This window comes from Vollenhovia emeryi, unplaced genomic scaffold (genome assembly GCF_000949405.1).
Source record: "Vollenhovia emeryi isolate VEMERY1.0 unplaced genomic scaffold, V.emery_V1.0 DF939120.1, whole genome shotgun sequence".
In the NCBI taxonomy this organism is placed as follows: domain Eukaryota; kingdom Metazoa; phylum Arthropoda; class Insecta; order Hymenoptera; family Formicidae; genus Vollenhovia; species Vollenhovia emeryi.
Window position 1 is genome coordinate 2,920,867 of NW_011967246.1, and position 26,012 is coordinate 2,946,878.

The 26,012-nt window shown below is 44.0% G+C and overlaps 1 protein-coding gene across 2 annotated transcripts; it reads left to right on the forward strand.

Moving 5' to 3' along the window:
- Positions 1-5,479: 5,479 nt before the first annotated feature.
- Positions 5,480-25,894, forward strand: LOC105570591 (kinesin-like protein KIF12). 2 transcript variants are annotated; one of them, XM_012027910.1, is made up of 16 exons: positions 8,286-8,360; positions 10,142-10,367; positions 16,072-16,164; positions 16,401-16,479; positions 17,195-17,407; positions 18,340-18,477; positions 18,670-18,811; positions 19,044-19,138; positions 19,497-19,638; positions 20,214-20,332; positions 21,781-21,885; positions 21,960-22,089; positions 22,631-22,856; positions 23,210-23,357; positions 23,658-23,869; positions 24,781-25,894. In XM_012027910.1, the coding sequence occupies exons 2-16, from the start codon at positions 10,159-10,161 to the stop codon at positions 25,247-25,249; spliced, it is 2,520 nt and encodes an 839-aa protein (XP_011883300.1). In that variant the 5' UTR covers positions 8,286-8,360; positions 10,142-10,158; the 3' UTR covers positions 25,250-25,894. The 2 variants fall into 2 exon arrangements, with proteins under 2 accessions (XP_011883299.1, XP_011883300.1); XM_012027909.1 differs by lacking the exons at positions 8,286-8,360; positions 24,781-25,894 and adding an exon at positions 5,480-5,970 and having other exon boundaries at positions 23,658-24,302.
- Positions 25,895-26,012: the final 118 nt, after the last annotated feature.

Here is a 26,012-nt window from a genome sequence, read left to right on the forward strand (position 1 = left end):
GACGGCTAATGGATTAAATTGCGGAGGCGTGGAGATCTTACGTATTACTCACCGAATCTTTCTCGAGAAACCGGTTCGGATTCGGATCGACCTTGAGTCTCGGTCATCCTCTCGGGCCTGAAGTTCAGGGCTTTCAAGGTGTTTGTCCGCGAGTAGTAGCGAGTCTTAATAAGCTCCGCTTGCGGTCCAGACGCGAGACGAGGGAGAAAAACGGAAGATGGCAACGAGAGAAGCAGACAGAGAGAGAGAGAGAGAGAGAGGGTGGGGGGGAGGAGAGTGGAATATGCACGACGTGTATAATAATAAACTGACCGGGAGCGAATCGCGGCGCGGAGAGCGAGAGGACAATAAAAAGAAGGCAGAGAACACAGGCACGGGTGGAAAGACCCGCGGAGTCGATTTAACGGCGAACCTTAAGTAAGCGCCGATCTATTTTCGGTCCACGTCGCCTCCTCCTTTGAACTCGACGCGCGTTAAAAGTCAGCATCATCCGGACTTGGGCGAGTAGACCAAACTTTACCCGGCTGGTTGTTCAAGCAAAATTGAGGGCTTCCGTGCAAGAGGGACGTGAATAAAGGAAACTCTAACGTGACTGTTTAACAGCGACTGCTAAATTGCCAAAATAAAAGGTTAAATCTGCAGTTACTTGAAAAGGAAGTAAGGCCGAAACGTTGTAAAAAAAATTTAATAAAATTTGCCAGTTGGGTTGCCAATAAGTTCACCTCCTTCTTTTTGTAACAGAAAGATAGGGATGCAAGTGGCCTTACACCTTTCTTGCATGGAGGCCCTCAATTATACCCACGCTTGTATATCATTTAGCGTTATTTTTCAGTCGACAATTTTGCGAGAAATTATGGTGTCTTAGGATCATCGTTACACCTTACCCTTTCTTTCTCTCGCAGTCGCGAGGCTCGCACGTTCTAACATTTCTTCGTACCGTTTGCTCCGCACGTGCGCCGACATCCGATCGCACCGAAAGCCGCGATCGAGCACCCACCGAGTCGCCCTGCTTCCCCGATCCTCGCGTCTCGAATATCGAAGAATTGCCCGATCGGAATCGCTGACGCGTAAATAATTTCGGAAAGTCACCGAGGCTCGTGGGCACCGGCTCGCCGCCGTCGTCGTCGTAATGCGACCCGATGTCGAGAACGGAAATCCAATCCGCGACGCTTACAACAGGCAACGTTCTTTAACAGCCGGGTGGAAAAAGCGCCCCCGGTCCACGGGTGAGCGCCTGGAACTCGTTCTGATTTAGGCGACCGCGTAACCGGACAACGAATTTTTCCCGCAATTTCCGTCATTATGTAATTCGCGCGAAACCCACTAATTGGCAAATTGCACTCGCGCGATCGTAGATTCGCCAACCGTGAAATGTCAGGGCGGATAGGCGCGATTGCTGCGTGCGCAAACGTAAAAAAAAATCGTCCGGTGAACGAGCAATTAGGGAAAAGTTGAAAATTCTTTTTAGAAAGTGCCCAATTATAATGTATGTATGCATAGGTACGTGTGTGCGCGTGAACGTATGATGCATTAAAAAATAATGAATAATAAATGAATAATATGAAAAAAATAATGAATAATAAATGAATAATATGAAAAAATAATGAATAATAAAAAATAATAAATGAATTTTTAGTCTCCGCACACACTCCATTTTCACAATTTTTCACCGTGGATTATTTTCACTACGTCTTTTATACACATATGATAAATTATCATATTCATTATTATAATCTGTCTCAAGGTAATTGAAATGTTTTAACTCTTCATAATGAACTAACCGCGTCTTTTACACATACGCATGCATAAGTTACTATACTCATTGTGATTCCTATCGGAGTAATAAATAATTAATCATTTTTTGTTATTACAACTTTTCTTTCGAACGCATTGTCGATTGTTACAACCGACTCGACGTACGTTTTTATTTCGAGGAAAAAGTAAGTTAATAGATTCGGATTTAATTTTCGCGACTTTTCCCATTGTAATAACAGTCAACCTAAACGACGGGTCGAGCCTGCCGGCGTTGAAATGCCGGGACCCGTGAATATTCATTTTACTCCACGGAAAGAAAGGGAAGGAGAGCGGAGCCGCTGAATTAAAGACACGTCAGTTCTATCGCGACTAATCAGTCCGATCGCGGGAGAGGCAGCAGAACTCTCGCTCCTTTTTCTCCACTCGCGATCGCGACCGTCCCGGGCAACTCTTTCCATCAATGAGCTCTTGCGATCTCTCATGCCGCTAAATACGCGCACTTTCTGGGAAACAGACACGCTCGGCCCTGCCCACGTTTCTTCGGTCTCGGTACAATTACTTGCGTGCCAGTTTTCGCGATGATACACGATGCGCGATCTCTAGCAGAGTCAGCGATAACATTCTCGTTCATTAGTCTCGCGTAGGTGCAATCGAAAGCGAAGCCGTTCTTCCCCTTTCTTTCGTTTCTCGGCTTTATTATCGCTTCAATTTTAATGTCGCAATTTTAACGAGCCGCACGCGGGCACAACATATTATGTATCCCAAATGATACCCTTATCGCGGCACTTTCTACGCGTGACCTCTTATTTATAGAAGCGAAAGCCTCAAACCTTCGTAATACCCTTACTCGGTGCTTGAGTTTCTATTTCGACAAATACAAGTGAAAGCATTAGCTACATTTTATTCGGGGCTGCCACCCATAATTATCCGTAATTGCTTTCACGATCGTCTCCACCCACCGTACGACTTATACTCGGCTACAGTCCGCGTCCCCCTCTGTATCGGCCCTCCCCGCTTCAAAAATATGAGGTCAGGTAAAGTTGATTAGCATCCTGAGGCGGTACCGCCAAACGTTTGGTAACGCGAATGCAAAGTGGCCGAGACAGCGTCGAGTGGAGAGAGAGAGATTGAGAGAGAGAGACTCAAGGAGAGACAGGGAGAGTCAGGGAGAGACAGGGAGAGTCAGGGAGAGACAGGGAGAGACAGGGAGAGACGGGGGGAGGTGATGAGGTAAAGTGCGAGAGGTTCCTCATCCGGAGCTCCGTTTCCGCGGAGAACACAACTCTACGTTCCCGTATTTTGTTCCCTCCCCGCGTTCATTGTCATTCATAGACACGGCGTCATCTAAAATGGTTTAATCGTCACTTTCACGGCGGCCGCGGATCGGATTTCAGCCTTTGTCTTTAAAAAGAAGGAAGGTCCGCTTTCTCCCGCTTCCTTTTCGAGTACCCTCCAACGCGGAGCGCACGCGTTGAGGGAAACCCGATGGTCCCACGAAGCACGAGCGGGGCGAATACGATCCGGCACAGACAACAATGGGATCGGACGAATTCCGTCTCTGTCTCCGTACGACTCGCGATTTCCCGGGAGGATAATTCAGCGGCTCCGGGCTATCGTTTACGCGGAATCCCGTGTCAATTGCGATCCACTTTTACGATCCACTTAGCGGACGCCGACTCGTCGACTTGGAACGTAAAATTCAGATCATTGAATACGCGCGGTGCAGTCATTGCGTAACAAGCTGCGTCGATGTAAAGACGGCTTTAAAGATACGTATTTCTTAACAACAACGCGCGAAGTTTAAGGGCGTTTCACAAGCAAGCGTAAATTTCTTGATGATCAAGGAAGAGACCGATTTTCCAAACTGGCCGAGCGCAGAATTGAGATAATGGTATCATTGTCGGCAGTGGCCTTCGATAAATTCGAGCGAGCACATCGAGTCGTACTTAAAATGCAATAACGCGACGACGTAAAACCGACCTTGACGGACCAATGACATCCTCATCAAAGTGTTTAAAAACCGTTAACCTTCGCTTACAGCGAACAACGATTCAATCGCTTCTCTCGAAATACTCTCAACGTTTCACGATACTAATGTCTCTCGAAACATACATTTTAGCAGCCTTCTTAAAAGACATCTTGATAAAACCTTCAATCTAACATCAAGCTAATGAATATTACAAGTAAACGGTACCATTAACCATAATAGTATATTAAATACTATATTAATAAATTAAATCATCGTAATAAGAAATAGAATTGAATTAACTAAAAAAGAAAAGGTACATATGACAAAGTCACATATTTGAGAAAAACAAAAACGCGGAATTTTCTTTAAAATGTTACCCTAAAAATCATGCAATCGTGGGAACACGTGGGACTTTAAAGAACGTTAGGAGAGTTTTTTTACAAGTAAAATGTATACTAATTGTAAGTGTAATTACTAGTAAAATTTCAACAAACTTTCATAAAATTCTTCGAAATGCCCACACGGAGAGAAGTTTCTCTTGAAATTCACCCTGAAAATCGTGTAATCGTGGGACAACGTGACATTTTGAAGAACTTCATGAGAGTTTCTTGAAATTTTACCGTACATTTTACCAGTAAAATTTAAGTATAATTACTAGTGAAATGTACGGTAAAATTTCAAAAAACTCTCATAAAATTCTTTGAAATGCCGCGTTGTCCCACGATTACACCGTTTTCAGGATAAATTTTCGAAGAAAATTCTCTCCGTGCGCGATTACATGATTTTCAGGATACATTTTGAGAGAAAAGTTCTCTTCGCGTAGGCGAGATAAATTTTTCAAGTCGATTTTATGTCCTGTAGAGGAAGGCTTTTAAAATAAATTTACACGAAACAAAATTTTTAACAGATACGCCCATTCATGTAGAACAAGGATCCATTGTCGGGTCAATTTCGGCCAGAACGTCACATGTCCCCTTTCCGTTCTCACTGGTCCGATTGTGCTTTTTCCCGAGCGTGGCATCCGCGACAGTATGTACTTCGGAGCAAACGTATCGTTGACAAGCGGCGCAAAGTATAAATAATTCGACCGACCTGCTGGAAATGGCTTTACACGAATCTGCGGGATCGTATCGCGTTCAAGGCGCATTCGTGACGCGAGTCGTAACATCTGCGACGATCTGTGTGTTCTTTTAATAAGAGCGCGAGACACGGTCGTGATTTCCTCCTCGTGACTCACACCAGACGCCAATATAAATTGCAATTGATACACTTATTCGCGGTTGAAAAAACCTTCGGAAAGAGAAATTTATCCGAGAGCGGCGCCTTCAGGTTATCGAATCTTTCTCGATGACCGGATGAATATTGCACGTGGATTGGCGACAAATATAAAGATCGTCACCATTTATCCCCGGCCGAAGTTTTAATGTCGAGCGCGAAATCTGTGCTTGGAAGATACCTCTTTCGTTTCACAATAATATTGGAGCAAAATAAAAATGAACGAACACGGATCGACTCTCGTCGGCGCAGACTAATCGAACGTGAAATATCGTGGATGAAAGATAAAAATGAAAAAATAAAAATAAAATAACGCGAGAGGGGCTTCGGTCTCCCTCGTTCATCCACGATTGCGTGAACCACGATGAAACGTGCTCGGATAAAAAGGCGTGCTCGTACTCACTTTCGTTCCGCGCCTCGAGTACTCTCGTTCTCGGGTACAGTGGCGGGCTCACGAGTCCAGACGGGCGGCGTGTTCATCCATCGTCGTCAGGTCACCATCAGAACGGGGGCGCACGGAATCGCGGCACACGATTCGACGAGCCGCGGCGGGCCCTGGAAGTCACGGTCCCCGATGTGCAACGGGTTCGACGTACCCGCGGGAAAAACCGTCGCGTCGTCGCCGTCGTTGGATATAACGGTCTCGCCGCCGGGGCCGCGATAAGCGTGGTGTATTCCGTGGTGCACACGCCACGGTGTAACACACGAAACTGCCGGTCTGAAGGAGAGCTCTCCTCTTCGGTGCCCCGGTGGCATAAGGTGGCGGCGGTAGAGAGGAAGGAAGGCCAGGCTGCCAGCCGGCCGAACGACTTAACGGCGAGAAGGAGAGAGGAATTCGTTTTCTGGTGTGCGTGCGTGTATGACGCACGCCGAGGTGCCCTGTGTGAACCTCGCGGGGTCCTGCGGGGCCGTGGGTTTCGTGGGCCTTGCAGCGGATTCTCGCAACGTGACGGCTTGTAACCGAGTCTGACGTAAGGGAGCTTTTCCTTCATCTTGACTTTGCAATTGAATTTCTCGCAAGTTAATTCCTGAGACGCCCCGAGATCGCCCCGCGTTATTAAGCTCGTTTCCTTCGCACTCGCAAGCGGGAGATAAATAACGCGTGAATTTGGTCTCTCTTTTTTTTATAGATTTCAATTTTGCAATTGAACTTAAAGCTCTCGAGAAGCCCGAGATCATCTTGCGTCATTAAGCTCGTTTCCTTTACACTTGCGTCATTGAGCTCGTTTCCTTTACGCTTGTAACTGAAAGATATATAAGTAACACATTATTTATAATAACATATAATATTCAGAATAAATTCGTAATATAGTGCTTTCGATATTTTTTATATCAAACATTATTATACTTCTTCCGGAAAATAGAAATGTACGTGGAGTTTCCTACATCATATACCCAATATGCGAGATATATTTTTTCACACTAAAAACGTAGCAACGTAAAAGTAAGATATTACGCAGAATTAAATAGTCACCGGTCATTTTCACATGTCGCAATATAAATTGTATGAACATCTCGCATTTCGTCTAGGTTTGAATTTGAATTGACTTTACTCGTATCGAATTTTTCCTATACTTTTTAGAAATAGGATCAAAATCTGAAATCGACGATCTTAAACTTGCAAATTTCCTCCCGAAGTACATTTCATTGCATTCTAATATTCCCCGAGCCCTCGTGTGTATAAAAGTCTCATTGAGTCGATGCTACCGATTGCAAATTAAACGCCTATCGCTCTACCAACACCAACGTGTGCCGCCAAGTATCGTAAATTATCGTAGAACCGTCGTCAGGCATTGCGCAAAGTCCACAAAGAAACTATTTCTCGAAGCACAACGTCTAACAATAAGCTGAATAGAAACGCGGGCACGTTTTCCCCTCGTCGGAGGTAACCGGCGACCCTCGCGTATAATTGAGTGCACTCAACTCCGCGATGCACCACGCGCGTACTCCGGAAATTCGACGTCGGGAGTCTCAAAGACTCGCGGCTATCGCTCATCGCGCTCTCCGAGACGTCAAATTTCCGCTCAGATGGCAAATTTCCGAGGTCGCATCCATTCGATTCGGGGCACATTAATCCCCAGAGTGACGCGCGATCTGATTCCCTCCCAAACAAATATGTATGAAGTTTTAGCCAGGGTTGGGAAAGTTACTTCATAAAGGTATCTAGTTACAGTGTTTTCGCTAAAAATGTAGCTTATAGTCACAGTTACTCAAAAAGTAACGAATCGTTACTTTGCGGTTACTTTCTTGCGATGAAAATCAAAATATCTAATCTGCATTTCAATTGTAAAGCATCGATAAAGGCACAAATGCAAGGGCTAAATGTGTGGAGGTTTAAAAAATACATGTATATAAAATAACTATCAATGTAACTAACAGCGAATTCGATCGCTCGCACTGGTGCGCACTGAGTGCGCACTAAGGCCCGTTTATAGTCAATTTTTATATTCAGCTTCGTCTTAAATACACGCTCAAAAAGTATTTAGCCAAAAAATGACCCGTATGGATGCTATCATTTTACTGGCTGCGAAATATTTCAAGAGACATTTAAGACGATTCCTAAATATAAGAATTGACTGTAAACAACTCAGTGCGCACCAGCGCAAGCAACCAAATTCGCTACAAGTTAAGTTACAGTTACAGACGGAGAGAAAGTAACGAAGTTAGAGTTACCGAAAAAAAAAGTAACTGCAACTGCAACTTCGTTGCAACGAGAGCCGCTTCCCAACCCTGGTTTTACCCAAGCGACGAGTCAAACGAATCAAACTTAGTTTACGCATATTATTTCTACGAGTAATACCCTTATTACGCGAGTAATTCCCGTCGACCTTCCGTCGAAGCGACCCGCCGTCGATCGACACCATCGCCGACGGTGTTGTTGCCGATGTCAAGTTCGCGGTGATGTAATTCCACGTCCACGTGGACGATGACCGTGCGCTGCCGGGCGGCGAGGGTGGCGGAGTGGAGCTGCAGCTAGCTGGTGGTATAGCCCGCGGTGAGTAATAGCAATAACTTGTGGCTGTTGTGACGAGAGCGGGCCGCTTTCGATCGGCGCGCGACACCGACTATAGGAGAACCTACACCCCCCTGGACGGTCTCCCTCGGGTCAAGACTCACCCCCGCGTGTCAGTACGGCGCCGGTGGTTGTTGCTACTGCACGCAGCGGAAACGCGCGCTCTCGTCCCCCGCGAACGTTCGAGCTATCGACTCGACAAATCGACGGGGGCAAATCGCGCTTACCCTCTCCCTCCCACCCACCCCTCGACCGAATCGGTAAACGTCCGCGAGTGCGGGGTGTGCGGTGCCGTGCGTTTCGAAAAGGTGCTCGGGAATTTTCCGGACGATTCATGAAATTGCGAATGTAAGTGCATTTCCGTCGGCGGATTCTACCGACTATAGACTCGCGGACGTCACGTTGGATTTAAGTTCGATAAGTGGCCTGAGCGATCTTTTCAATTATGAAAGTCCTACGTGCGCTATTAGGGATGAGGCGTTTTGTTGCGCTCAAACTTATCGTCGGATTTCTTTTCGGGCAGTCGGAAGCGACAGCGAACCGGAAATAAGAGCTGTCGCTTTGGAAATTGTAGTAACCGTGAACGAAACGCCGATATTATTTCTCCAGGTCTTCTTTTTAATAGAGGAAAGTCCCCTGTTATGAGACAGAATCCTAATACGGGATAGTGGCGTTTCTGTTAAATTAATAGGCATCGTCGGTTGATTCCATGACCATGAATTTGTTGCCCTTGGAGCGAAATCCGTTTAGTGGAAAATTCATTGTTAGATCGTGTAATCGTTGCGAAAAAAGACTTGCGATTGAATTTGGGTGTTGAAAACCTGCTATCTCATATTAGAAGCCTATCTCATAATAGAGGATTTTCCTCTATCAGTGTTTATTAAAACCTATTGAGGGATATTAGAATTAGATGCTTTAGATTATCAGAATTGATTAAACTTCGTTATTTTATACAAAGCATGTAACTTCGTGATAGGTTTATTAAACGTACACACATCTTCGTATATTATACGCGACACGAGGCAAGTTCGATTTTCCGCAAATTATCGCGAATTAACGATCGATCAATGTACGTCGAACTGTGACGTTCCCGCGAGAAAATGAGCTCCACCGCGGCAGAAATAATATTAGATAATGGACGACGGCGACAGTCGATGACATTGTAAATCACTTAGAAGATTAGACAGCCATTTTAATCGGGCGTTAATTTTTCGAGCGGTTTTTCTTGGCGCGAGGTCTGCCTTTTAATGACTCGTAAATATTTTTATCGCCCATCTGGCCCGCTTGTTTGCTTTTACTTTCAACAAGGCAGTAAAACGCGATCTTCCGGAACGGAAGATGATATCATTCGCGTTGGAAGAAAAGCGATTCCATTCACAGCGAGCGAGCGCATCGGTGCGGGCCGGTGATTTCAATGCCTCTACAGAACGCTCTTAATTAAGTCTTCAATTACGAAGGGGAATTTATTGCTCTGGAATTAAATCGGGGGATATTTTGCTTGGAAAATGGCAAATTAATAAATATATATATATATATCGTCGTCGTAGTAAGTTTACTTATTGTTTTCGTTGTATTCGTTGTTTGCCATTTGCACGTATTCATATTTTTGCGCATTTACATTTGTTTCGCACACTTTTCAGAAAAATTAATTTCCACACCAATCAATTCCAGAGCGTTTCGAGGTAACTTTCGCTTTAATTGCGATAACAGTTAATTATCATCGCCGGCGAAACGAAGCCGCTGGCGCGGATTCGCAATCGAGTCAAGCACAGTGCGCGAAACGCCCATAATTAGTTGACTATTGAATACGCGAGTGGTTGCATAAATTTTCGTATTTCGAATTTGCGCGTTTACCGGAAAGATCGTGACGTGAGATAAGCGTGATCTTAAATCTCACGGTAAACAGCAGTTTACCCTAAATATCTCCATCTCGTTTGAAAAGTATCTGCGGGCGTTCTCTCTTTTACTCTCTTCGTAAAAAAAAGACGAAAGATTTGCATATTTATACGCAATTTGCATATATTCGCGAAATTGAAACTTTCGGAACGCGACATTTCGCACATGCGACGTGACGACCACCTGTCGTGTTTTGTTTTTGTCGGTTATAAATTAACGCCAGACTAATGTAGATCCAGCAGACTGACGAATGGTGCTGATGAAAAATCCGTCCCCGACGCGCGGCCTGAGCCCCCAACGAGATGGGCGGGCGAAGGGACGAAGAAGCGGAGGACGAGGCTCGCGAGGAAACAGTCCTGCCGAGCAAACTGGTTCTCGAGGAAGTAGTCCAGGAAAGAGCGGTGGCTCCGACACCAAGGGAAAGGGAAAAAACGCGCTGCTACACTCGCGGGGTAACGAGTGAGTATCTCCTAGCTGCCAACCGCATGTCGAGACGAACGAGTCGCGAATCGATGTAGACTGCTTTGCGTCTGAGTTCTATGCGGTGTTTCCGCTGCTTGTGTCGCACACACTTCCTTTCGTTCCGCGAACACTGCTCATCGAAATTCCCAGAGTCTAAGTGTCTCGATCCATAACCGCACGTTGGAAAAGAATATAAATTCTTATTTATTTTACTTGCATTCGCGAGAATGACACCAGGCACTGCCAAAATTAATTGCGACCGCGAACTATTAGATAAAAGTGAAGGATTTATGTATGAAATAATATTTCTTGGATATTCAATTTTTTCCCGGGAAGACTCTGACGATTTAGTCCGCAAGTAGAGCAAGCAGTTTCTTATATCAGAAATTGATTATCGAAACATTTACCCGAGCAATAAATTTACGAGCGATACCATCGCCGAGTCGCCTTGTTGCAGGCAAAAAACAATAATAATTTCGTCCGTGTGTCGAGCCGTGCCTTTAATAAAATATATCACTCTTCCTGTCCGGCAATATACGAGAAGGACAACATATCATTGTGCTCTGGCGACAAAGTTACTGCGAAACAAATTTGCCTAATCGAAAAACAGATAAACGAAAAGGCGAAGTATTGACGTAGAGCGGTACGGGGAATCGTGTTAGAAATTGATGATTAATTCATGTAATTCTTCTTTTGCTTTTAACGTCGCTATCTCTAATCAGGAAATTATATAACGTGTGTTGTAAAAAAGTTATTTTTGTAAAATATCAATTTTGTTCCAACAAATTCCACCAATCTGTATAAATTTTCGCGTGAACCGATCGTAAAGTTTTTGCAAAATTGTTTCATAAAATGTTGTGCATATTTAATTTCACGTGTAAAATATTTTATGCACACGTGCTGGGAAACAAATTTATATTGCGAGTTTTTTCGCGTAAATTTCTCGTAAAATTTCTCGGCAATCAAGCGGAGTAACATGCCAATAATTTGTGTCGCGAAGACGATAAACGACGAAAAAACGCTTCGACAATCGATCGGTACGTGACAAATTGAAGTGACATACGTACGTTACATTCGCGCAAATATGCGATGGAAAAACTCGATTATCAGAGCGTTGTGCTTTATCGGTTTGATTTGTCGCGATAATATCCGAATGATGATTACGGTACATGTGAAATTAAATAGATAAGCGACGGGAATCGACGTAGATCTCTTTTTTATGCAAAAATGCCTCAGCTGAAATTGACGGTTCCAATCAGTGCTTAATATTTCATGATCGAGTGGCACTCGCCACTCAAATAACCGGGATTTTACTTACGTAAGAGAATCGGGTAAAAGAGATAGCAAGTTACGTCACAGTGACGTACTCATTGGCATATGTTTCGCTTAAATAAAAAAAGAATTTAAGAATGTATTGTTATATCATACGGTAATGCCGAATGACCCTTTGCATAGAATTCATAAAAGCCACAAGTGAGTGCGTATGTACAGAATTGTAAAAAATTATAAAATTATTAATTAACATTTACACAATTTCGTCATTATGGAATTTCAACTAAAGATTTAATTAACAAGTAACTGCCAAAGTGTAAAGTAGATAATATGAAGAGTGCAACAATTGGATGGTAAGATAAACCGAAGTAAGATACACTATTTTTTCACCCTACATTAATTATGCCCGCCGTTCAAAATGTTGTTTATAATTTATAATTTCGCGTATCACATGCACTTTTCGCACTCACTTGCGGTTCAATTTCGAGGCTGCACGGTTTCGCGAAATTGCTCGATCGATTTCGCGAGCAAGAAAATTGGCCGGCGGGATAGATTGTCCTAGCTGGAAATCGTTCGGAAGATCTGGGACAAAGATGACACACGATGCGGCCATCAGGAGGGACGGTAACTCGCGCGCGTTTGCGGCTGGTATTCGATTTTACACGGGACCCTTGTGTAAACTCTGTCGCTGTTCGCACATCGATAGGAAAAGTAACTCACACGCAGGGGCACTTTCCACGCTTCCGGTGTCACACACTTCGACATTGCCTATTGATTAGAGGAGCATTACGGTATCCCCATCCCGCGCGCGCGCGGTCGATACAATTTTATATTATTATAAAATGGCATATAAATGCATATAATATTTTATTGCAAAATATAAATAACGATGTATTTTAATAGTCTACGCTGGAGAAGTCAAACTGCGTTTTAGTTTCATTGCAATTTCAATTAATCTCGCGAAACTTTATTTAATCCCTTTTAACAAAAAATGTTACGCTATAAGCATCATAATTGTAGTTCAACAATATATGCAATAATATTTTAGTTTTATTATACGAGTATATATATGCAATTAGTTTGATTTCGAGGCATTTTAATCGAATTCCTTTTTAACGGAGCATTGAAATCCCGCTGGCGCGTTACAGGCCAAAACCGGGCACATGCATTTCCCGATTTCCTGATAGACCGTAGTGGCCATACGTCACGCAAATCGCACACAACAATAATTAAATATTTTATGAAATATCTATACGAGCGACGACCTATCACGCGGCAATGCTTTATTTGCAATTCTCAATTCGCAGTCGGCACGCGACTGTATTTGAATAATAATTGCATATTTAATTTCGCATCCCGCTTTCGCCGTGACCGTGAAAGGCTCATCTCCGCCATTTGAACGCAATCGCGAACTTGATATTTCTACGTGGAGCAGAATAATTGAGAACCGAACGTTAGAACAGAGAATGCCCGCGTTCACCGCGTATATACCCTCGTGAATCTTGGCGATTCGAGAGACACGTTCGAGCGGTTCTATTTTCGGTGACTCGCGTTGTACAATGATGGACAGAATCATAAAGGCCAATGTCCACGATGCTAGAACTTGGCCAAGTTCTAGCATCGTGGACATTGGGCTTAAGGCTTGTTTTCTATTGCTGCACTGGTGAACTAGTGCAGTAAGCTAGAATGAGAAAAAATATACTTGTCCTACTCTAACTTATTGCACTAGTTCACCAGTGTAGCAACAGAAAACAAGCCTATAGTATAACTAGTAGGTCCACGCTCTGTGGATCGGCCCCTTTGATCCTTGCGGTCCCGATTACGTGGTACCCCGCCGTGTCTTTGGTCCAAATTCAACGGCGTGTGTGTGTGTACGTACTGCAGTTGTACGCGCGGTAGTGTATCAAAGCTACAGTACCACGCATACAATTTTCCCTCATGGCTGGACGAACAAAATGGATGCGCAGAAGGGATCGATGTAAAACGAAACAAATGACGAAGTGGACCTACCAGTTATACTATGGACAGAATGGTCACGCCACTTTGTTTAATGAATGAAATCTTCTTCTCCAAGGAATATTTTACTCGACGGCCATTCCGAAACCACTTTGAGCGCGTTCTCAAACTATTTCTCTCTCAAGTAAAATTTTCCTCGGAGAAAATGTTTTTGGAACGTAACCCCGAATCTAAATGCACGTTCCTAAACTCGCTAAAGCCTCCGCTACAATGATTCTCGGTTCTGTCTACAATGGTCGTAGTCGTAGTCGCTCGATAAGAATTGACCAATCGCAGTCGATTATTCTTACGACTACGACCATTGTAGACAGAACCGAGAATCATTGTAGCGGAGGCTTAAAAGAGAGGAGAGTGTTGCGACCATTCTGTCCATCACTGTACGCGAAAGAGAAGAAGAGGAACGGGCCGGAGACAATACCGAGAGACATTTGCATCTACGGTGTGGTCGTTACGACGTCGCGACTACTACGGGTAGGTCGCGCCGGCAAGGTCCCGCAATCGATAAGCGACGTCGAACTATATCGCAAAAGTGCGTACGTCCGTTGTGCCGGCCACGTGTGCGTATACGATTAAATATCACCGCGGAAGACGAGGACGGCGCGAGTGTCTCCGGCGGTCCGAGCGACTTTTGCGGCCGTCGGCTCTCGTAAAAGGGTGGTCCCAGCTCGAGTGCCGTACTCACGTGCGGCACGACAATTACGGTAAAGCGATAAACACGGAGTCACCCCGCACGTGACTCGCGCGTATGTGTGTGCACATGCACACGAAGGGGAGGCGCTGCCCCGAACTCGTGCCCCTTAAGCCCGTATCAAACTACGGATTGAGATTGGGATTAGATTGAAATTTGACCGATTACAGTAAAGTTCGCTAATCTCACGTTTAGTCACTTTTACTCTAAGTGGCCGAATTTCAATCTCATTCCAATCTCAATCCTCTTAATCTCAATCGATTAATTAGCGAATCAATCGAACTAAGAGGGTATAATCGAATCTATACCATCGCGCTGAAAGAAACAAATTTTCGCTACCGTATAGCTAATCATGGTCTGCTAAAAATATTTTGCTGCTATAAATCTCTGAAGCACAGCAAACGGTTTGCCGTCGCACCTAAGACAATAGGCGCAGTAGCAAAGTATTTAGCTGTCGCAGCTAAATATTGGCTATCCAGGTTTTACAACTGAAATTTAGTCGCCACGTGCAGTTTTTGGCTACGGCAGCTGCGTATCTTTCTTTCCGCGCGCACACGTGGAATTGCAAAATTTTTTTGCTTTTACAAGTACACTGAATATACTTCAGATTATTGTCATAGTTGTGGATGCAAATGCGGGAATTTTCGGTAACTCTACACTGAAAAAAATTTCTGGTTGAATATGGACGAATCAGATAATTCCTTTAGGATTTACCAGAATTCCTGTAATCCTACAGAAATTCTGGTAAATCCTAAAGGAATTCTGGTAAATCCTAGAGGAATTATCTGATTCGTCCATATTCAACCAGAAATTTTTTTCAGTGTATGGATCATTTTTGCTTTTCGCGCGGGTCATTGTACCTTATTGTCTACCGCATGGGCACTCGAAGATCGCGGTCTTCAAAGCGACATTTCCTGTCCGGCTCTTCGATATTCCTCCGTTCGAGGAAGTAGTTTCACCGTGGAAACAACGCGAATGCTTCGCGTACCTACGAGGGATTTAGCCGGGGTACTTTGTAACTTCCGCAACGAGAACTTCTCGAGAATCGTTCGCCGACAGCCGGTCGAACGAGCGATCCGGTATTTACCAACATCGTCGTTCCTAAATCATTGAGGAAGGTCTCTCGGAATGCCGCGGCGTTTCGGAATGAAAAAGAAATCGCGCCCGGGCAACACGCGAGCGGCCCGGCGACTCGATACGCTTCGATCAGCTTCGATCGGAGGCCTCGTAAATTAATAAGGGCCGGCCGCGCGATTAGAGGTCAATCGGACGATTGACTGGACATTTCCGTATCGGACGTTCGCGATCGCGCATTCATGGAACGCCGTTAATTTGCGGAATTAGACCGGCGGTGGCGTTTAATAATAGAAACGATAGAGCTATGCACGTAATGACAATAGCCGTAACTCAGCCGCGGTGACGTTCCGTGTACATTTGTTAACTATAGAATGCGGCGATCTTTAACTACGGCGACTGTTACAGGGTGATTTTTAACTATCTAGGGTAAATTTATGGCAACGCGACGTATTCTGTATTCAAAGGTAATTGCTTTTAATAACGTTGAAACGTTGCCTTCCCTTTTAATTTCGAAAGTGACAAACGACTGTTTGTCGCACCGACAAACGCAAGGGTTTTATGCCACCGTTATCGCCCTTTACGAACTTATTTCATTAATATAATATGTTAACAATAGAAAGCAAAGATAATGTTATTACGCGCTTCCAGGGTCGGTAGCATCGAACGATTAGTAGACGGCGATAAACGGATAATTGCGACCAAGCACCTACTTCCAGAGAACAATATAAATGTCGTCGTCAGGTATTCAGCTCGATTCGCTCTTACGCCCCAGTGGACACCGAGCGTCAATTACGTTGCATTTACGTCACAATTGCTCAACAATGTAAATGTACAATAACACACGTGTTATATTACGCTTACATTGTTGAGTGAGAAATTGTAACATAAAAGCGATGTAACTGACGCTCGGTGTTGACTGGGCACGTCGGTTTCACGTGATTTCAAATTATTATAACGCCTGCTCTTTTCTCTCTTAGGGTTCGTCCGCTCAGTAACAAGGAAACGAAATCCGGCGAGGAAATGGCGGTACAGTTTCCCGGCGATGGACAAATATACGTAAGTGCGAAGATTGCAGGGTTGGGAAACTTACTTGATAATACAATCACCTAATCAGAATATTCTTCAATGTCGCCAGCAGTAATTAACAGCGTCAGTGTTTTCATGACTATATCTGGCATTTTTAATAAATAATAATAAATAAAAATAAATGCAGAAAATCTATTGCGAAAAATATCACCTCAGCCAGGGTTTGAACCTGGACCTCGTTTTTATTTTCCCCCTGATATATTGTAAAAAAGAATTTATCACCCGGGAGACAATATTTTATTAGACGAAACATGGAATTCGTCGCAGTCACATGCGGTACATTTACCGCGACAGTTACCGCGTCCATTCACTCCCATATTGCTCCGCAAAAATTAGCGGCAAAAATATTAAACCTAATATTGCGCTGCGTAATCGAGACGAAAACCGCCGAGTAACCGAGGCGACTGAAATACTCTTAACAAATTGAGCGACAACAGAACATACTGAGAAATCCGTTTTAGTATTGAATATCCGTTATAAAATATAACGGAAATATAATTGTCCTTTAAACATAAAACGGATATGTTAAAGTGTAAAATTGTACCGTCCGTAAAATCATCTGTGTCCTCACTCTACACCCCTCGATTTTTTAAGGATATTATCGCCGACCCTTCTCTACGCGCCTCCCTACGATAACAATATTTCCCATCGCGTTAAGTGGAACACCACGTCCTTTATCTCGCAGTGCGACGCGCTTACAAGCAGCGGCGACAAGAAGCCGAAGGTATTCTCGTACAACGTCGTTTTCGAGCCAAATGCCACGCAGGAGGACATCCTGCAGTACTCCGGAATCAAGAACCTCATCGAAATGGCGGTGGAGGGCTTCAGCTGCACCGTGTTTTGTTACGGACAGACCGGAAGTGGCAAAACGCATACCCTGACCGGACCTCCGAGACTCGTAAGCGTAGACAAAAAAAAACTCTTTACTTCAATTATCTTGCCCTGAATATTTTTCTATAATGTTTTAAATCACGTTATTCCCTTTTGTCTCGCGCTAAACGAGAATGCGAATGAGCAAGGCCGAGCTATACAAAAAAAAAAGATACACGACGTAGATCCCGTTCTAAATATTAATTTCAACATTTGCCGAGTCTTTCGAAACAAGCGTTACTTGAATATTCCGGGAAAAGACGCACGTTAAAGTTGTGCGAAGTGGTTTTTTTAACGGCGTCGTAGTACACGTCCGTCCAGTTGTAGTGTAAGAGACAAATGCGATACGTAAAACACACGGTGACGTTAGCGATCGATAGCTACATAGCTAGTAGGAAGGTTAAAGTTGATTGTCTTTCGTAGATAAGATAATGCGTCTAAGTCACACGTAACGTCGCTCCATGCAACTAAACGCAACATTGAAATTTCGATCGAATCGAGACTGAATCGAATGTAAGGTCACATTTTGAAGTGACCGATAAAAACTTTCGGAAATTAACACGGAACTGTATAAGAGAGAAATACCGATACATGTCCCGTAATTATCTCTTAAACAAATCTAAGGAACGCGAAAATGAGAAAGCTTTATTTTGTTATTCGTTTGAGTGTTATATAAAAAAAAACTTTAATTAATTAATGGCGACGAGAGAATACTATGACAAGCATGTCTCAAAGGAAGTCATTTCTTTAACTATCATAGTTTAGCTACTTTACAGTAAGCAATTGCAATTAACTTAATATGATTCGATTAATAAAATACACGTAAAAATTGTTATCTGGAAATTAAGAATCAAACCTGCCGTTAAATAATGCGGAAATTAAAGTGACTCATTTGTACGAATTGTACAAATACTTCTTTATATATCTATAAAGTTAATCTAATCTCTTTTTTTCTAACAGTTCGAAAAAGCGGATCCGTACTCGGAGGATCACGGTCTGGTCTTCCGTTCCTTCGTCTACCTATTTAAAGTCCTTCAAGAACACGAGAAGTGCAACTTTGTGCTAAAGGCTTCCTCTCTGGAAATCTATAACGAGAAGGTCTGTCTTTATAAAACGATGAGATATCGTCCAATAGGAACAACAAAATGAACACGCCTTTTAATCATCTTATTAAAAAAACGAATTTTTTCCCCCGTTTTACACGCGCAAAATGAAATGTAATTGCGATTATCGTCGCGAGTCAATTCCGTTATGAAAACGATGGCAATATAAAAATTAATGATTAAATAGGTGATAGATCTCTTGAATCCCGGCACTTCGAGGAAACCCCTAGCAGTACGGTGGAGTAAGAAGACGCGCGGATTCTTCGTCGAGAACCTCTTCACCGTAGAATGTGAAGAACTGGACGATCTTCTGGCGGTTCTCGAAGAAGGTGAAATTTTACAGAAACAAGTAGTCTCGCCGCGGAAGGAAACCGCAGGATTCCACCTCGCAATTTTTTTTTATCTCCCATCATGATTCGCGACATCTACAAATATTTTCTTTTAATTGCTATTAATCGTCTCTAATTTTCTAGAATCTCATTTCACGAAGAGCCACATTTTCTCATTTAGAAATTGGAGCTCGTCGAAATACTCTGTGTAATATACGCTACGTTTTTATAGGAATGAGAAATAGATCGATCGGTACGCACAACATGAACGAGTATTCCAGCAGAAGCCATTCGATTTTGACTGTAAATATAACTTCGGAGCAAGCGGTGAGTAAATACGACGCCTCGCGGTTATTATGTATATTTCCCTCGAGACGAAGACGAAAATACACGCGGAGATCAGCGTCGCAAACATCGGGGTATCGGATTTTGTACGAGAGCAAATAGAAATTTGATTTGTTCCACAATCATTTCTCGCCGTGCAATCAAATTGACATTAATTGTATTGAAAATTAATGAATAATAGGCATACATACATAAGTAAATGGTATTCGTCTTTCAACGAGGCAAAATTCACTTCCTTCATCGCCGACCAATTCATTTTACCGCCCTTTCCCGCCGCGTGTTCCGAATTAATTTACAAGGAGGACTAATACGAGTCTCGCTTTCTCTCTCGCATCGACAGATGGAGAACGGCGTGTTTATCTCGAAACAGGGCAAAATTAATTTCGTGGACCTCGCGGGGAGCGAAATGACGAAGAAAACGCTGAGCGAGGGCAAGACCTTGGAAGAGGCAAACAATATTAACAAAAGCCTCATGGTGTTAGGTGAGCCCATATCCTAATTATATTTCCCCGATATCCGAGTTGAAGAGACGAGAAACTTTTCTACGTTGACGCGCAGCTCGAAGTAATTCGTTATAAATAACGAAGCTGAAACGTGTCTTTTATCGTCACCACCGATACTGTGCAATGTAAACTAACTGCAATCGCGTCAGATTCAACAATCATTTCCCTATGAATAGCGATTATGATTAATTTATCGCCGGAAAATTAGATTAGATCTTGACTTTGAAATTGCGGCGCGTCCATTATTTAGCATAGCTGAAGTAATCGATACAGCTATTAAGTTACTGACATGTGAAAAGACGCGTCGGCGTGTGCCTTCCGCCTATGGAAAATAATCGATAAGCTTTCGCGATTATACATATATGTGTACACACACGTTCGCGAAACGAAACAATAAGAACTTTTTTGCAAAAAAAAGTCTTGCAGGTAGCGCGTACGTTTTCGCAAAATTGCACGGGGAAAGACACGTGTCTTTATATCGGACCGTATCCAACTTTTAAATTATGTCCGACTCTCTCACCGGAGTGAACGTCGTTTTATTGTATTTTGCGCAGGATACTGCATCTCTTCCTTGAGCGACGGGAAGAAGAAAAGTGGCCACATCCCTTATCGGGACAGTAAACTGACTAAGCTTTTGGCCGACAGTCTCGCCGGAAACGGCGTCACGTTAATGGTGAGTTGCAAACCAACTTTTCAGAACGAGTCGATTCGCGATTGATAACGTTCCGCGTAAATATTATCTGTACTCTTTGCGCAACAAATGTTAATATCTGACTACAGGAAATCTTCCTTTCCTTCAAAACACGACGTTTCGGCCATGGGTTTTGGCCCTTTTCAAGTGTATTACAATATATGTATAGTCGGCGTATAGCAAGTGTCACTTTTAGTCTCACCTCTGTACTCGCACAGCAAGCAAGCATGTTAGAGAGACATTATGTCCGTGTAACGACACCCTAAACTGGGCCCAACAGCATTTGACCACATGCTATACGCCGACTATATATTGTAATACACTTGAAAAGGGCCAAAACCCATGGCCGAAACGTCGTGTTTTGAATAAAGGAAGATTTCCTGTAGCCAGTTGTGTCGGATGAATTAACCTTACTGTTAATTAAGCACTGGCGATATAATACTTGAAACTCTGTTTGAAATGTTAATATGTCGTGCATGATCACAAACCGGCAACGCTAATGTCATTGTAAGTTTTCTATCGAGAAAATGAGCTAAAATATGTTTTTAATCACGAAAGTAAAGTAAAGAAATGAAATATCTATCCTGTTATGTATGAAATCCCGTGATAAAGCTTCCCATACAGCACGCGTGTCTAAAAGACATCTTTAACCCTTTGCACTCCTACGTCGAGTGTGACTCGACATCAGTTTTTATCTCAGGAGCTCCTTTGTCGAGTCTCACTCGACATTCTTCCAAGTCCAAACCAATAGATGAAATATACTTCGAAGTGCAAAGGGTTGAGACGTCTTTAAGTCGTCTTTTAGATATGTATGTCCGACGATACGAAATGTATCCGAATACGAACGTTGTTTAAAGAAACAATTGTCGTCCGTGGTTATCGCAATGAAGAAGTAATTTCGAGTTAGCTAGCGCTTTGATTTCTGGACGTACGGATTTCGTGTGTGAATCGCGCGAGATATCCGTCTTGCCGGTTAACCGAGCATCGATGGCAAATCGCGAGGATTCAGCGATCACGCGACGGTATCGTTCGCTGATTATTCACGGAGAGCGATCGCGTATCAAGAAAGAATGATACGATATGCGGAGCGACGCGGGCCGCTGACTGACCTGTTCGACTTTCGCCGCGTGAATGATAGGCACAATGAGAATAGACTGTTTTCGACGGAAGTGTTTACGGCGCTACGTCACTTCTCGGAACCGGCGCTCGGCGTTCGACGCCCAAAATTCCAAGCACTTCCGCGATTGATAAGCCTCCGATAATCGACGAAACTTTAAACATATCCAGTCTTCTTAATTTGGATACTAATTTTATATAATAGATACGAGTTGAAAAATCTGTTACGCCATAATTTCCAAAGAGCCTTCAAACACGCTCAGTTTTGCAATTGCACTTCTATTTCAACATCAATAATTATGTCAAATATTTAGATCGCCTGCATTTCGCCGGCTCGTTCAAACGCCACCGAGTCGTTAAACACCTTGAGATACGCCGCGAGAGCCAAGAAGATCGCCACGAAGCCTATTATAGTGATGGTAAGATCGCGCACCTGCTTCAGATTGTAAAAGGGACTTTGAAACGTGAATATCTGAAAAGTAACTTTTCGCAGGATCCACGCGAGGCTTTGATTCTCAGCTTGAAGCGCGAAGTGGGGGCACTTCAGACCGAAAACGATCATTTGAGGATGACTCTTCATCTCAGTAACGAGGCTCAAAATATGCTCCGCAGCGAATCAAAAAGTAATATTCATATTCGTAGGATGTCGTCCATCTCAACCCTCATCTTTTTACCGACAATGTCAAATACGAGAAATAATTAATATGAACAACTTTTGTCTACAACACTTTTTGATTTGCCTAATACTTTATGAGATATCATAAGCTAAACATTGAAAGTTCTAAATTTTCTCTTGAACATCTCAAAAAGTATTAGGCAAATAAAAAAATGTTTCAGACAAAAGGTATTCACATTAATTAGTAGAATAAGATAGTATAATAAACAATAGGGGGTTCCATTAAAAAAATTGAAGGTAACCTTCGAACCAAATAACTTTTGTTTGAACCGTTTTTCCGTATCTTTCATATTTCTGGAGATACTTGCGCGGATCATTTAAAATAAGACACCCTGTATTAAAAAAACACATTTTAACAACGTGTTAAAATAGGTGATTAAATCGACCGAAACAATTGTTAATTGGAAAGATTGAGAATTGGATGTTCTTGATTAATCTCGTTCTGTGGTACTTTTTTTTAATTATTATCCTCACCCGATCGTTCGCAGGCGAAAGACTGATACCCATAACACCGCCGCCGGTGGACCTCGACAAGCTGGCCGAGATGGAGAGCTCGGAGCTGAGCCAGCTGATCCGCGCGTACATCAACGAGAACGAGGCGCTGCGGCGCGAGAACGCGGAGCTCTACGCCACGCGGGACCAAGTGATACGGGACCAGGAACTCGTTTGTCGGGAAAACGAGAGGCTGCTCAAGAAACTCGAGGACGTGAACTCGTAAGTCCGCCAAACGGCACGACATTCCCGACGCGAGTGCGTTTGAGGATTAATATGCGAAACGTATCTTTGTCGTTTTTCTCGTGTCGAATTTATACCCGAATCGAACTTTTAAAAGTATCTCGTGTAGTTTTGTACACACGTTGCTTTCACTGGTACGATTTGTACTTTAGATACGCACGCGGGTGTATTTCGTACGTTTTTTGTGATGACGTTATTAAAATTATGGTTCGGTTTGACTTTCCTCTAAATTTGATAACTACGATTAGACTCTGACGCAGTGTCGCGTACTTTCTTAGATTTAACGCTCTGCGTTTTGCGGCTCTTTGTAATGTTCCATAACATTTTCGCAGGGTGTGCTGCCGATCGCCTATAATACCAGCGCGACCGTCGTACTCGGCGGAATTACTGTCGAACGCCAACAACGAGGACATACCTGGTGCGACCAATGTCTGGACGAATCCGAACGCTGCTCCCAGTCCGGTGTATTCTTTCTCAAAGGTACAATCGAGGTGCACCTGAAACAATAATCCTTCATTAGCAAGATATTATTGTGACGTGTGAGATTAATTCTCGTTAGACTAAAGCCTCGTCAGATCACTATGGGCCGGTTTTCCTAACTTCTTGGTGACTAATAGTTAAATTATATGTCAAAGGAAGACGTACATATGATTTAATTATTAATTTACCAAGAGGTTGGAACAATTATCGACCCTGCGCGAGATCGAAGACTTGCATTCGCGATATCTGAAATACACCGCAATATTCTCTGTTATACGCGATACACATCTTTTGTCACAGCACACGCTCGGTAGCGGACTGTACAGATCAGCCGGCAGCATGCCGGAGAAGGTCCTTAAGGAGCTCGACAAGCGGAGGATCGTCGGCAGTTACAACAACATTGCCGAGGCCTACAAGGACAAGAGCAATCACCGTCGGCACAATTCGTGGGACAACGGCAATCGGTCTATGATCAGTCCGGAACAGAGAATCTCACCAGTGGATATAAATCAGTAAGTGGCTCGATCTTACTGCGATCTAACTTGTCGTTTGATCTAACGAATAAGTTTTTCGATGATGATAACGCATTACTTTCGTTATCAGTGTAATTATTTTTCATATCATTATTTTGCTATATATTTTTTTTACAAAAAGTTTGCGTGACTATTCACTTCACTTGTCGTATCGCATTTTTATACATCGTTCAGTTTTTTGAAATTATACGTTTCTCTTTTTAACTTTAAAGAACATATTTTCCAGAAGTGCATTTCTCGCGTGCCTGACGAGTGTAAATGCGCTTTAAGAAATTTGCAATGAATGATCGCATCAAGCGTGATACCCAGCGAGCACGTTCTGCCTAGCGGTAGAGAATTTTGGAAATTTCTTTGAAGAAAGAGCAACTCCCGTCCAAATTTTATTTCGAGACACGTCGACCGACGTCGAATTCTGGGCCGTTTCAATTTTGAGAACGACAGAAAAATGGCCTCCGACGGGATTTCGAAATTAAAAACTCGCTTGTCATTCTTTGTCCGATTTTTATGTCAAACGAAACGCATTTTCCAGGTAGCACATGGTGGTTTATATACGTTTTACGTATCTCAAGCACGTCTAGTACTTCATAAACGTTCAGAAAGCGTAGATAAAAAAAACCCCACGTTCTACTCGGGCTTTTACTTGCAGACGTGACGAACGATGCCGGGATTTTAAGAAATCTTATAATGAAAAGCCTCGAAGCCTTCCGTACGTCGATTACCTGTAAACCGCGTTACATTCCAACCGAGACGGGAGTTCCCCGGCTTCTCGTCTCGTCTCGCGCGAGACGCTCCAACGTTCTCCGAGGTATCACGTTTGACGCTCGCCACCCGCGTGCGCCCCGTGCCCGAGCAAAACCGGCTAAACTAACCGAAGACACGCGCGGTGACAGTCAAGGTCAAAGGACGACCTTGCGGCGCACCTCGACGGTCCCTGAGGAGGGCAAGCCTCCGCCGACGAGGTCGAGGTCGAGCGACCTGCCGGCTGCGGACGGCTCCACCACCACCGCCACCGCCACCGCCACCACCAACGCTACCACGGGCGCGGCCGCCAATGTCGCTACCGAGATGCGCACCGAGCAGTCTAACGGCTCGCCCGACTCGATCCTGAGCGGCCCTCTCGAGGAGGGCGGCAATTCCGCCCCCGACTCCGCCGACTCGGCCCCCTCGATCCCCTTCCCGCCGATATCGCACTCGCCCGCGCCCTTCGCGACGTCGGAACCGGAGCCGCGAGACCGGAGGTCGCGCCCGCGGCCCAGCGGGAAGGACAGGAGGCACGCCGGCGGGAAGGGCAAGGACGAGCAGCGGGCGTTCGGCAGCCCGGTCTCCGTCGACGACGACGACGACGAAGCGCGGTTTTGAGACACGCAGCTGTCCTCTCTCCCAAGGCCGAACAGGGACGTGCAGGCTCGTGAAAGACTCGTTCTCGCGGCGGGCGAAAAAGGACGATCCCTTTTTTTTCCTCATTCTACGAGAAACTTTGAGTGTCACCTATTTGTACGCTGATCATGCGACTTACTCATATTTGTAATTGTAATATGCCACGACTACACGTATACACGTACACTTACGTCAGATGCCCAGGTGGAGCAAGTCGTGGATGACGTTGTAAGCGACCTCAGTGAAACTTTGAAGCGATGAATGAGGGTCTGAGCGGGAAGCAACGTAATAGCCTACGACAATGACGCAGAGCGTAAACGTAGATTAGCGCACAAACTCTCGCGTATGTCGTACCTACCTCCAATTACGTGTGACGTTACATTCACGCTTGCATTTTTGCCGCAAGCTGTTACGTCGCGTTGTGCTCTGACCCTGAGTCCTGATGACGTCATGCCGTTGCAAGCTTCACGCGTTCCACCTGGGAGCCCCTCTCTTAGCGAATATATACAATATACCGTCTCCGCCGTGAGCTACGGGAGAAAGAAACGGCGAGAGTTGTACAGAATAAAATAGAGATAAATTTAAGTGTAAGAGAAATTTACCAATTAAAGCGGATTGAAAGCAAAAGCTCTTTGGCGTCCTTTCCCTCCACGTCTACTCCCCCTCCGGAAACTTGGCGTGTTTCTCTGTCACTTTCCAAACGCCCGTACCTCAAATTATAACATTTAAATTTAGATTTCGTCGG